At 43.2% G+C, this 14,275-nt stretch overlaps 1 protein-coding gene across 5 annotated transcripts in view; it reads left to right on the forward strand.

Moving 5' to 3' along the window:
• The window catches only part of CCDC149 (coiled-coil domain containing 149), a 480,627-nt gene that overhangs the window by 81,555 nt on the left and 384,797 nt on the right, over positions 1–14,275 (forward strand). Inside the window, exon 1 of one of the 5 annotated variants that reach the window (XM_078678387.1) lies at positions 9,541–9,683. The exons of 2 other annotated variants lie outside the window; for them this stretch is intronic. In XM_078678387.1, coding sequence (XP_078534513.1) covers positions 9,645–9,683 — 39 coding nt within the window. In that variant the 5' untranslated portion in view covers positions 9,541–9,644. Of the gene's footprint in view, positions 1–9,540; positions 9,684–14,275 lie in introns of those variants that run through there. 2 more of the 5 variants (XM_078678388.1, XM_078678385.1) reach the window with 2 other exon arrangements.

Here is a 14,275-nt window from a genome sequence, read left to right on the forward strand (position 1 = left end):
CTTTCATTAGCCTGACCGCATTAAACATGGGGGTATCCTGCGTTCGCTTAAATCACATTGGTAGGGGGCATAAGCCATTAGCATAGACATCCTCGCAGTCAGCTGGTCTCAACACCTACAGTCCTTGCCCCCTACGCGGCAGATGAATTTCTGGCGCACTACGCAGTCGCAAAGGGGTCTCTAACCTCACGAAGGCCCCAAAGTTGCAGAGTAACCTCTGGCGCCACTGCCCCTGGGAAAATGGAGTCCCTCTTCTGGACTCTGCAATTAAGAGTGCCCCACAATGTTGAAGCTGCCCGCTGTCAACCAAGCAGGCAGGGGGGAATCCCACACGCCGGGATTCCCTCGTAGCGCTGCAGAATCCCGGCGCTGCAGACGTCCGCTCCTCTTCTCCTGGGCACAGTTGTAGCGCCTTGGCAGCAAGCAGAGCACAGTCAATGCGAGTAAGGCACTCTGGCAGCACCACAATGCAGCACACATGCAGGGGAATTGAAATATAGTGCTTTGACAGCACAGCGCTGCAGGCCTCAGCTCCTCTTCCCCTGGCACCCTGAATATAGCACTTACAATGTGCTCAGTCCCACCATGGGCTTCATGGACGACAGGTAGCACTCCTCACCAGCAATGCGAATATAGCGCTCACGAGGCGCTAGGTAGCTGCCCCAGATTAAGGGTTCCACCTAAGGACATAGGACCCACGCTCCTCTCTCCTTGCTGGCCATCTGCATATAGCGGTTGGGCAGTACAGCGCTAGGGTGCAGGCAGGGGGGCAAAGGTGCTCCTTGGCAGTCACTCAAAGAGCTCTCCTTTTCCAGGCGCTAGGGAGCAGTCAGGGCCCAGGTGTAGCGTTCACGAGGCGCTAGGGCAGGAGAGCAGGCAGGCAGTGCTAGGCCAGGTCAGCGGTCAGTGGGTACTCATCAGTACAGGACAACAGCTCCTTGGAACCATCTTCCCCTGTAACGTGGCACTCCTCCTGGTACAGCAGCCTGAACTCCAGCAGCGGGCTCTCACTCGCCCTGTAGACAGTGGAGGGGTACAGATGGGCTCAAGGGCCAGCACACAGGCTCATGTGGCAGCATCCCCTGGCAGCAGGTCCCCTCACTCTCAGGTCCACGCTCTGACTAAGCACATGGTATCTCTACTGCTCTACAAATACCAGAAAGGCTGGAAGCTTCTAGAAGGTTCCTGGCAGTTCCAGCCTCAACTGTCACTGTGGGGAGTATAGAGCACCTTGTCACTTCAAACACTAGACCGCTAACCCACCTCAATCAGGCGGCACAAGCAGACAGAAATGGCGTCTATTTTAAATGTGACATTTTACAAAGGTGCATTTCTACAATGGTGAAAATGACTCTACGTACGCCATTGCACAGCATGTATCACTGCATCTCGCACCACACATGGCCTATAAATTCCTCTACCATGGGGGAGATATAGGTGCGGACACCATTGCACAGCATTTAACATTTCATTTGAAATACATCCACATGACATGTTGATTCCCACAAAAGCGAAAAAAATCAGGCAAAAAGGACCAAGTCCAACACTTACACAAACAGTAATCTTTGATGCTGTATATTGCTGTAGGGACTACAGATCCCATAACTCATTGCGCCGCTTCTGGGTTGCAACGAGGAGGCCCCTTGAAATTGACTCTTGTCACTTCATTTCCAGCTCTCGGCAGCCCCATACATAACCCAACAAGCAAAAGCACTGAAGGTATGTGCACTGCAAATGAGGATACTTGTATGTGTTACTGCGAGTTGAGATTGATTGGAGTTTGGAGAATGTTTCGAGGGGGCTTTGAGAGGCCTCGATTTATTTGAAACAAGTCCTTTCCGTAAACCTGTCTAATTGAAAAACATTTGGTTTTAGAAAATAGCAGAACATTTTAATACATTTGACGATATGGTTCACTAAGTGAGCATGCAGCTGATGATTTTAATACTGCGCTGAGTGATGAATGTAGTATGTTATGCCTGCAAAAAAACTTGTATCCCTTTGTTATGGCTTTGTTATATTATTCATATCCAGAGTACAGAAGATTTTACCCCTTTTTCACAAAGTTTATTCATGTGAGAATTCTGTAAAGATAAAGTGCCACATACCCATAACACATAGATTTATTCTTAAAGGATTGTTTTTCGACCACAGGTTGATAGTGATGGAGCAAGGACTCATATAAAAGAGACTTACTCGGATGCAATCCTCTCATATAATCCCGTAACAAAATATTAATAATGTATTGTGATACTAATATGCACCACATTTCATATATTTTTAGTAAGAGGAAGCTTGCCTATGTGTTTTACTAACAAGTTACCCAAGTGTGACTTAAAATGCCTGCTAACGCGGGAAACTGTCTTGCGCATGCGTCAGCTGCATCTACGCAGAATGATGTCTTTACGCTTGGAGGGAAATTTCTGCTTCTGCACAAATGCATCTAAAATGGACGCTTGGAAACTCACATGCTAAGCATCTGCTATGCTGAAACTAAAACGAGTTATATACTAAATGCTAATGCATGAAGAGTCTTTATAAGTAAATGGGATTAGAATAGAGCTAGGTGGTATACAGTGAAATCATTTTATTTTGAAATTAATACCTTTTCTTTTGACCTCTCTATTAGTTTGTATTTGGGCCTCTGAATGATGCTAAAGTCTACCACCCCCATGGTTCCTCATATAGGCCCAAACATGACAAGCCAGAAACAGTGATGTCAAGTCTTGAAACTCGTCCAAGGACGTTCTCAGTACATGTCCTGGGCACAGCTGAACATTCAATGGACAACTGTAAAATGTATACATTGTTGTTGAAGACATTTGTGAATATGGGTGGGAAATAAAGCTTGGGAGAAAGAATTAATGGGCGGGAACTTAAAACAATGAACTAAAGAAAAATTTGTAAAACTTAGCATGGTGTGATGATAATCCCCTCAGCTTGTCCAATCAGAAATAAGAGTTTTGTAGAGTTGAAATATTTGGGGGTGGTATATGCCATTAGGAAAGTATAATTGATAATGGATAGTTAGATTAGTAGCAGTCACAGCAAGACAATTGCTGAGAGACCAGGATGCCTTCCGGATGCTGATCGAATACCTGAAGAAGCAGACTTAGAATTTTAAAGCTAAATAATTAGAAGATCACGGAAGACTCGAGGAGATTATAGAATTAGAAGAAGATCGCGGAAAAATCGAGGAGGAAGTTACTGTCAGAGAGGGGTGAGACGCAGGCGTCGAATCCAAAAGAGATCATCTATCCTGTCTTGAAACCTGTCCTGAAGTCCTTGTCACCTGAACTTTTCAAGGGACCCATTAACTCTTGGCCAGAGGGGTCTGATTTTCACACCATCCTAGGTAAATATACCGCTGTAAATTGTATCAATGTACTTCTCTCTCTCTATCCTCTTTTTCCTGACGTACTTGTTGTTGTGAAATCTCATTTAATAGAATACTAAATTGGGTGAACCGATCTTACTTCCTCGGAAAGATGGAATTAACACTGTAATTTGTTTTACTCATATGATATAATTAGATAAACATTTAAAAGTTTCCTGAGTTTGTGGTTATTTAATTAGATAAAGGTAAATGAACCTATTTCATATTATAAATTACTATTCAACTAAATAGGTACATTGACTAAAGTAAAGGCTTTAGGATCAGTGAAAGATTAGAGAAATGATAAGTAACTGATCTATTTTAAGCCCTTATAAATATTGACCCCCAGCAGTGGTGACCCCCAGCAGTGGTGACTAGCCTATATAAAGGAGTGTGTATATGGGCCCAGATGAATATATAATGATAGATTTTCGCAGGTTGGTAGCCCGCTGGATCAATAGTGGTGGCCCCCTTTTTATTCCAGATAGCCCCATCTCCTATAATTAGACAGACATTACAGGTCTACATGAAAAATAGAGAATGAGTGTTTTTTTATTAGTGTTTTACTCTGGTTACTGTTCTGAACACATCTAGCTCTGTTACATAGGCGGGGACTGATGCTTGAGAGCGGAGTTTTACTTCAAGCTCTGGGTAAGATAACCTGTATGTTCCTTTTTACCCTTTAATACGCGTGTGGATTATGGTGATGGACACTTCTTGGCACTTGTACACTTCACAATAAGTCACATTAACAGAATGACATTTTGAAGGTGTGTTTTGCCAATACAAATGTGAGTAACTGCTGTTTATTTATTTTCCAGCATTATAGATTGACCTTGATGCCTGTTTTGGGCCACTCTGTTATCTACCAAGTAGAATGTATGGCTGGTATTTAAATTGTGCTCATATTAGCAGAGTGAAAGACACCTTTTCGGTCTTGATGGATGCCCTTGAACTCTATAGTCATTTATGTGCAGAAACATGTTGACTGATTGGGAAGTTCATTATCCCTTGTCCTTGTACTTTTTTGTAACCCTATTCAGTGGGGGCACTAGTTTAAAGGTCAGTTTCAGACCACCATGAGATAGTTTTACTGACACCTCAATTCATTTTGCACTCTGCCCTTCACTCAAGAACATCATCTTTGCTCATCTTGCATTAAAACACCTCCGCTCCCCCCTTTGTGATGCTTCGGAGTTGTGTTCCACACAAGGTACCCTGCAGTCCTTGTGGGATGAAGGAGCCCATTGATGAAGCTTATCACCTTCGGGTGATTGAAGGTTCTTGTCCTAACAGCAAAGTGCTTATTTTGGTCTTTGATTACCATATTATGGTGGTTTGTTTTCATACTTGAGTTACCAGACGTACAATTGTGTGTGAGACTGTATTGATATAGGAGCAGTACATCTTTGGTAGTATAGATGCTCCCCTCAAGACCCTCTGTGTGGTATTAGTTGATTAAAAGAGAACGACATCCAGGTCAGCACATTGCTGACATGTTACATAGCTGAATGGAGTGAGCGCCTTTTCCCGCATTGATTTGAACTAAGGGTATCATCAACTTGAACTGGAAGAACATTGCAGGTGCATTACTACCTTTTCGACTCATGTTGGTTTATTTATTTAGATATAAAGGGCTATGTTTTGGAGTGTCATCAGCTGCAGAACTCTTTCAGGATGTCATTTGTCGCATAATACAGCCAGTCATAAATGCGTTCAGTTACAGTGATTACATTCTAGTTTTTAGGGACACACGAAAGGAACATGATAGGCTCTTACAAAAGTGTGTTGTATACTTGCCGTTGCAGGTATCAATTTAAATGTGGCACGTTTGAGTTTCAGAAAGCTAAACTCAAGTTCTGTAGTTATATCTTTTCTTCTGGGGTAATGACTATGGATTCAAATAAAGTATGCACCTTGTCATCCACTTCTCCCCCACAAGATGTAACCTCTGCTGCAACAGTCACAGTTCAAGTTATATATACGAGACTTTGCCACTGTTAATACCCCATTGAGAGACTTAACAAAATGTTCGATTTCGATGGTCACGTGAATGTGAACAAAGCTTCCAGAAAATCAAGCATGCAATTGAGAATGCCTTTGAAATGGCATACTTTGATCCGAAATTATAGACGGATGTTGTTGTTGATGCACTCCGAGTGGTTTTGGTGCACTCCTTGCCCTGCACACTAGACATCCCAGGACTCCAAAACACATTGTGGCTTATGCTAGCCAGAGTTTGTCATCAATTGAAAGTGCTTTTCACAACCTGAAAAATAAAGCCTAGTTGTAGTGTGGCTTGGGAGCATTTTTATGTGTTCCTGTACAGATAGCATTTTACAGTTGTCACCGACCACCAAGCACTGCTCACCACTTACGGCAACCCTAAAGTCAAAATGCCACCTCGCATTGAGAGGTGGGGGTTGCTATTGCAGGAGTATGATTATACGATTGGGCACCAGCCAGGAAAAAGATCAAAATCCTACTGACTACTTTTCACATGTACCATTACTTATGTTAACTTCATCATGAAATCCAATACCCCTGCTGCCATATTAGTGGAACATATCATTACTGCCACAAGCGCTGACAGAGATTTGCTAATATTTAAAGACATAAATGCACATCAACTGTGGCAAAAATATACTCAACCTCTTCATGATGTCCTTGAATACCAGAAATTTAAAAATGTGCAGAAAGAACTTTCAGTTACCCAAGAAGACATCATCTTACAAGGGTTGAGAATTGTCATACCTGAGAGTCTGAGACAATTAAGCTTAGTTTACCTAAGTTGTTCTTACAGTATGTGTTTCTCTTGCATTAGTGATATTAAAAATGTATGTAAATGCTTGTAAATATCATAAAGCATTTGAAAGAAAAAAAAATATATATATATACATACCTGAGAGTCTGAGTCAACAAGTTATTTAACTGACCCATGAAGGACATGGCGTTGTTGCTTCTTCTCAAACTCTAAAGTACTGAGTGTGGTTCCCTCATCTTGATTTAAGAGTTGAAAAAGATGTAAGGGTATGTCATTTGTGCAACTGTTTGTCTTCCAAAACAACCCCGCATCTGTTAAACAAGTCTGATCTTCCAAAGTATGCGTGCATTTTCCTCTTGTGGGAGATCTGTCGTCATCTACTCATGTCAGAGTCACTGAAAGATTAGAAAGTATTTTTAAAGCATAGGCAGGCCTTGAAAAATCATACCAATGTTACTAGACCTGCAGGTCTAGTGACTTAATTAATCTAATCTACCTAATTATAATGCTTTTGACCCACAAACTGGTTTCAAATTATGTGATCCTGTCAAATATTTTGTATTCACTGAGCTGCCATTTTCTTCTTTATCACATGAGAGCACAAATACACGAGTTCAGCATGTCTGCTGTACACAAAACAATTTTGTTTGATTTAATAGACTAAACATTTGTTCTATATATAATATAAATCGAGGCACATTTAGGATACCAGACCACTGACTTGCCTCTTAGTTCATGAACAGCATTGTCATCAGGGCGGGGCAGGAATGGTTCTCAAATCATGTTTATCACTTTTAATAAATGCATACCTAAAGCATGAAGTTGTAGCACACTCCATTTGCAGTCAGCAGATATTCCATTGAAAGGGCCTGAAACTTTCCCACTGACATGCTACCTACTGATAAAACGGCATAGTGTACAAACAATGTTTAGAAATAGATAGAAATAGAATCTGCAAATATTTGTCATTTGCAATTTACCAAGAAAAGTGTTCTGATTTTTTTGCTCCCACTTAAATCTGTGTTTGCATCACACTTCTGAATTACAAAAAGTGCTTTCATAATTTCTGATATATTTTGAAATATTTGTATTGTTCATTTATAAGCTGTTTAAATAGTGTGTGTTAGAATTTCTTTTACATCTTACAGCCTTTTGTTTCGCAATGATTATCAGATGCATCATTTGACAAAAACCTCTAACAGTAATAAGAGAAAGAAAAGTAAACACCATTTTCCAGGGTAAGATAAGCATCAATTAGTGAAAAGACAAACCGACATTTGATCTCTGGCAACTGGATCAAGTAAAAATTTATATTTAAAGGCATCTTTATTGCTCATTCATTTTCTGAATTAACAGAACACCTGTTCCCTTCCAATTTAAGTTCACTCGCCAGAACGGACGAGTAGGTCCTATGAACAGCTCAACCTGATAACATCTGACTTGCCAAAGCGAGTACGTGAGTAGATTTTTTATGGCATCTTGGGGTGTTCCTTCAATTTTTAAATTTGACAATGGCCCGCCTTTCAATAGTCAAGAATTTAAAGATCTTTTCACTCATCTAAATGTCAAGCATCAGAAAATCACACCTCTTTGGCCACAGGCAAAAAGTGTTGTCGAGAGATTTATGAGCACCCTCAAGAAGACCGTTTAGCGCGCTGTGCTGGAAAAGCTTGATCTCAAATCAGTTCTTCAGTCTACGCTACGTGCACGTAGGTCATCTTCCCATTCTACCACAGGTGAAAGCCCTGACACCTTAATGTTCGGGAGAAACCATAGGATCCAAATTGCTACAATGGACCACTGAGAAATCTAATGATATTGATAAACTTTGCACCACTGATTTGTCTCACAAAGGCAAAAGTAAGACCTATGAGGACAGACGCCGCTGTGTTTGGAGCAATGTGTTAAAAATAGGAGACCATGTTATTGTCAGGCAGAAATGGAAATGCAAATCTGATGCTCTTTTTGATGCTCAGCCACTGTGGGTTGTGACTAGTAAAGGACACATGGTGACTGCTTACTATCCTGGAAAGTCCATTACACAAGGTTTTTCGCACTTCAAGCACCAACCTCGACATTTGCCAGCTCCAGATGTCAAAAGTGAGACCAAGCACCAACCTCGACATTTGCCAACTCCAGATGTCAAAAGTGAGACTGATCCACCTGAAAATCCGAGAGCCTATCGATTGTACTAATGTCTCTGTCAACACAGCCAGTCATGGACACTTCTCTTGTATCTCTGCAGTCTCCCCTGACCAGATCTGGGTGATTGATTCAAGCACCAAAAGGACTTATTGAAGAATTGTGCTGTATGTATGTATGCATGTAAGTATTATTTGTACTTTTTATTTAACAAAGGGGAGATGTATTGTCTTTTGAGTAGAGATGAGGGAAGCCTTTGTTTCCTGACGGACTCCGTAGAACAGTGACCTAAGTGCGTTGGTGTGGGTGATAGTATTAATGTAGTATGTTCAGTTAACGGTTACACGCTAAAGAATAAAAATAAGTAATAAGATCTGTGTGTGGTGTGATCCTTTTCATGTACCTGGGCTTGGGAGCATGCTGCATTCAGTAATTTAAATCCATACTTCCAAGAGCAGCCCATAATCCAAAAATCACTGGTTAAAATCACAGTAAACCCTACTCTGGCTTTGTCCATTTAAGTTGAGGAGAACACGTTCTGTTAATAATTAATTCTCGAATGCATCACTGTAAATAATGCATTTTGGGATTTGTAGCTTTGGTTCACTAAATTAGTGCTAATACAAACTACAGTGGGGTTTCCTAAAAAATAAAATGTTTGCAGCTTATACATTAAGAAACAAAAAAAACTAAACAGGAGAAATTCCAATTTTTTTAAATACTGTGTGTATGTATGTTGGTGGGGCTGTTAGTGCGAATGTGGAAGTGGCAAGCCCATGACATAGCTTGCAAGTCTTGGGGGACTGACTCTTGGATCCGTCCTGGCTTTATTGCCAATATCACTTTCCAAACTGATCTGTTTGAAATTGCTTATGATGGATTTTATATTGCACAAAATATGGTAACGTACGATATTCACATTATTTCCGGGCAATAGATGTTGGGTTCTATTCGATTAAAAAGCGTCACTTCTTCTGTCACCAAAAAATGCATTAAAATGTCACACATAACCACACCAAAACATGGAGAGGTAACACATACTCAAACTGAAATCCTGATAGCTATGGAAATGGTTCTTTAATACCATCATTAGGAAGACTAGGGGGCATTCAGAGACACCCAGGCTGCCTTTAACGACGAAGAACGATCGTCTCGCAGGGTGAGCCCCAGCATCTTCCCTTCTCCAGTCCCTCCTACAGCTGCGGCACAACGAAGGGGCGGCGCGTGCTAAAGCCTCCGCCCGGAGCGGCGCGCGCCCGCCTGGCTTTCCCCAGGAAAGGAACCCACATCAGATGCGCGCGCCGCCTGTCGTGGAGCCCTGCCAGGCTAGAGGAGACCCGCGCAGCAGGGAGTCCCCCCAACATGAAAAGCGGCAGTAACGAGGATGCCCGAGAGTGGGAGGTGAGCTTTCTCGGGGCGTGAGGCGCGCACCTTTGTAAGACGCCCATTGCTGCCTGTATCTGACTAGCTAGTGTTCGTTACTTCTAGGATCAGTGTGCAGGAAACGGAAAGCACCGGCTAAGCCGCGCAATAGGCGCGCTCTCCGGAGCGTCTCGGAGCTGTGGCGTCTCCTGGGTGCGTGCTGTGTCCCTTTTCTATCTCGCTCGTGCCCCTCGCTTGTAATAATCATCATTATGTGCTTGCATTTCTCATGTTGCCAGCAATCAAACGTCTGCTGGTTGTTTCCTGGATGGGGAACCATCAACCATGCACACACCCCACTTTTCTTTTCTAAACATCCGCTGAAGAACAGTAACATTGTAAACGTTTGGTATGTGCAAAAAACTCAACACGCAGGTACATTGATGCGGTTTTGCTAAATGCAATGGCGTCTCACCGGAAATCGTGTGTCTAAATAAAATTATTTGGGATTATATATCTGTTAATGTATTTCTACTTTCAAGCAAGCATTGCAGCTGGTCTCGTAATTAGAAAATAAAAATAGGGTCATAGGCTGCGTTCATATTATATATATAGCAGTGTATATTCAACTTGAAAGGTGTGTTTAATTTGAACGATGTATTTCTACTTTGAAGCGAGCATTGCAAATGGCATCGTAAATCAAAATAAATATAGGGTCATAGGCTGCGTTCATATTGTATAGCAGTATATAATGAACTTGAAATGTGTGTTTAATTTGAACGAGTAATAACCAGGGAAACTGCTCATGTTCCAATTACTTGTTGATAATCTTCATTAATAAGTTTTGTGTATCATTTTTACACCTGCTCTGTAAATTCCATGAGCAAAATCATTTTATTCCTAATAATTTGCGCAGGATATGCTCTCGGTAAGTTTTGCACTACATTTATTGTTAGTGGATGAAAATGTAAAATAGCGCATAGAAATTACTTTAATTCAGAGCCGGCCTTTGCTAAGAAAAGTGTCCTGGGCGGAGATAAATTGGGCGCCCTCTATGATGGTAGTGAATGAAATGAAACAGCAGGGGTCCCTATTGAGTTCACTGGTCATCACCTGGATGAGCAGAGACTGGCCCCTGAAAGAAAAACATTCCCAAACCTCCCCGAGCTCACCTAAATTACCGAGATCTTAGCTGCCTCATGCAGATGATGGTTTTGTTGATATGTGTCAGTAGCAGTGCTTTAAATGGGCCGGTACTATCCAGTATGGAGTATCAGCACTTTTTTTATTTCGAGAGGGAGAGTACCGGCACTTCTCAAGAGTGACAAATTACTTTTAATGGGAGAGTACCAGCACTTCTCAGAAACAAGCAGCTACTCTGTAGCGGAGTACCTGCACTTCTATTTCTCCATTTCAAACACTGGTCTGTAGAGGCCAAAGGGTGAAGGGAGGGCAAGGCAGGGGGCTAAAGGAGGGTTAGTGCTCCTAATGAGGGCTAGTGCAAAAGAGGTCCTAAATACCACTTCCACCGCTACTGTAGTATAATTGCCCAACAAGTCATCTCGGTTCTACTGCTTACTCTGAGGCGAGTCTTCGCCCTGAAGACTGCCTACTTACTCCCTGGCCACCCAAATATGGACATTTCTTCACTTTGGACTTTTTGATAAGAATAGTTGTGTGGGCGTTATCAAATTTCAGTTTACTCTGAACACTCTATAAATGTTAACAGTATAACCAAGGCAGCTGGAATTATGCATCAAGGGAGGGTCACGTTTTGCGACAGGGCCGAGTAAATTATGTGTCAAGAAAAAGCAAATTATGCGGTACTATGTGGCACATTTTATGATAGTATTACTTCATTATTTTGTAATTTTTAAACTTAGCACTGTCTGGGCATTAGTTGTACCTCATTAGTGCCATTAACCCTCGAATATAGCAATGAGCTATAGAATGGTGGCCAATTAACCTTTGCAACAATACGTGCTGCTGCATTTTTACTAACTTTTGAACCGTTTGAGCTAGAAACAGTTTTTTTAAATTAAAATCTGCAGAATATGTCGAATATGATAGATTATGTGGCAAATCTACAGTTTTTTTTTTTTTTTTTTTTTTTATAAAACCTTTATTGATGAGCAATAGATTGTACACAGCCAATGGCCTACAACCTGTCCTGCGCAGGCCGGCAGCGTTACATATGCACTTTGACATAGAGGCGAATGGGGTCATGAAAACAGTAACGATGAAGCAAGGCAGAATATATCCACAGCAAATCCCCATCTACCCTCCATGCCGGCCATTTTGGGAGGAGTAGTCCAATCATGTCTCAGTGGGACAGCAATGTGACAAACTGGCCATGTACAAAAAACAGCAATACGGTATGAGGGTTCGTTTTTTTGATAATGCATACGAACTATCAACAAAGATAACAGTCCCAACATTGATGCTCTAAACAGTGCGGAAGAAGTACGTGGATCTAGGTGCAGATCTGTCAGTCAGGCGGAGGAAGGTGGGGGGGGGGGGGAGGGGGAGCAAGCCCTGTCCTGTACAGGATGTATAGGTCATGACCTCGGTGACTCTCACCATGGCGTGGGTATTTCGGTATGGCAGCATCTGTAAGAGGGGTTAACTACCGCAAGGCAGCGTTGTGCGGAATGGGGGGGGGGCAGGGAGGGGCTGGGTGTTACTGCTGAAGTAGTGACCTACCCGTGTGTGTTCAGATTCTCAATGTGATTCCAACCTGTATGAGATGCGCAGCTACGTGCTTGGGGGGGGCAGCGCCCAGTAGGACAAAGAAGGGAGAAGGAGAGTAGAGGGGCCAAGGTAGTGGGGGGAGGGGAAGGGTGGTGTTGGGATGGGGGTACATCTAGTCAACAGGGTCCTCATCGTCAAGGCCGCACAATTGGATAATTCCAGGGACCCGGAGTATAACTAAAAAGTAGACGGAACTAGAGCATCATGACTACAAAGGGTATCCGCCAGAGGAAACCTTAACCAGATGTGGGGAAACCCAATGTCCTGTGTGTTTTCCTGTATGTAAAGACCAACAATCTTTACAAAATTGTAACTCTGGGCCTCAATGATGAATGCTGTTTTTGACGGAATGTGATTAGCCAGTGAGGTAGAATACTAGGGAGCCCGATGCAGATGAAAGCTAGGAACCCCAGTTAGGGATCTATGCAAGGCTTAAACGTTGATCAAGCAAGAATGCAGGGATAATTGATAACCCTAGGCATCACAATCTATTTGGTTTTAATATAGGAAGGCACTTGGGACATTGGGTTTCCCCACATCTAGATAAGGATTCCTCTGGTGGAGACACTCTGTAGTCCCGATGGACTCATCCCATCTACTCTTTGTAGTTGCTCTAACTAGTGGTTTGGGAGGACGCAGACAAGCAGCACCCTTATTATTATTATTATTATGGAGATTTCTAAAGCGCCTGATTACGCCACCGGCGTGTCCCCGCGCTGTGGTGAGAGGCAAGTAAACAGGACAGTGAGCCATTAATCTAGTGTAGAACAAAATAAATGGGTTTTTAGAGCTCTCCGGAACTTAGCCTCTGAAGGTTCGAGACGCAGTTCCATTGGGAGCCTGTTCCAGCTCTTAGCTGCAAGATGTCTAAAGGATCTGCCTCCCATTCGCGCTTTCTTGATTTTGGGAACAGCTACTAGGCCAACACCGGTGGATCTGAGTACCTGATTAGGTTTGTACGGTGTGATAGGGCTCAGCAAGGGGGCGGGTGACTTGCCCCCAATAATGCGATGACATATGCATAGCGCCTTAAAAGCAATCCTCTCCCTGACAGGAAGCCAGTGGAGAGCTTTCAAGGCGGCTTTGGAGGCTGCTCTTTTTGGGAGTCTCAGCATCAGCCGGGCTGCGGCATTCTGTAGCACCTGCAGGCGACCTAGACCTTTGACCGTGGTCCCCAGATAGAGAAGGTTGGCATAGTCTAGCCGTGAGGTCACCAGTGCGTGCACCAGCGTACGTCTCGCACCAACCGGAAGCAAGTCAAGAGTCTTCCGCAGGTTTTTGAGAACGCCAACACAAGTCCCAACCACACGACCAATCTGGGGAGTGAATGAAAGGTCTGAGTCAAACATTACCCCAAGATTTTTAGCCTGCTGGCAGGGTACAGGAGTATTGTTTAGGCATGCCGGCCACCACGCCGATGACCATACAGACGGGTCGCCCCCCACCACGAGCACCTCAGTTTTGGCACCATTCAACTTCAGGCAGTTGTTAGACATCCAGGAGGCAAGCTCCTTCATGCAAGCACTGAAGTTAGATGCCGCCACCTCTGGTGCCCGCGACAGCGAGACAACCAGTTGAGTGTCATCGGCGTATGACACAATTTGCAGGCCATGCCTCTCCACGATGTTTGCTACAGGGGCCACATAAAGGTTGAACAGGGTTGGACTCAAGGCAGAGCCCTGCGGCACTCCTTGACCCAAGTTGATCATACGGGAGTAATACTCCCCCTGTCTAACCTGAAAGCCCCTATTGGACAGAAAAGATTGAATCCACTTCAGCGCAGTCCCCACAACTCCACCTTTGTTCAGACACTGTAGCAAGGTGGAATGAGCTACAGTGTCGAACGCTGCACTCATTATTTCCTCTCTTTACTTTGATCC

The sequence above is a fragment of the Lissotriton helveticus genome, chromosome 2_2 (assembly GCF_964261635.1).
Source record: "Lissotriton helveticus chromosome 2_2, aLisHel1.1, whole genome shotgun sequence".
Classification (NCBI taxonomy): domain Eukaryota; kingdom Metazoa; phylum Chordata; class Amphibia; order Caudata; family Salamandridae; genus Lissotriton; species Lissotriton helveticus.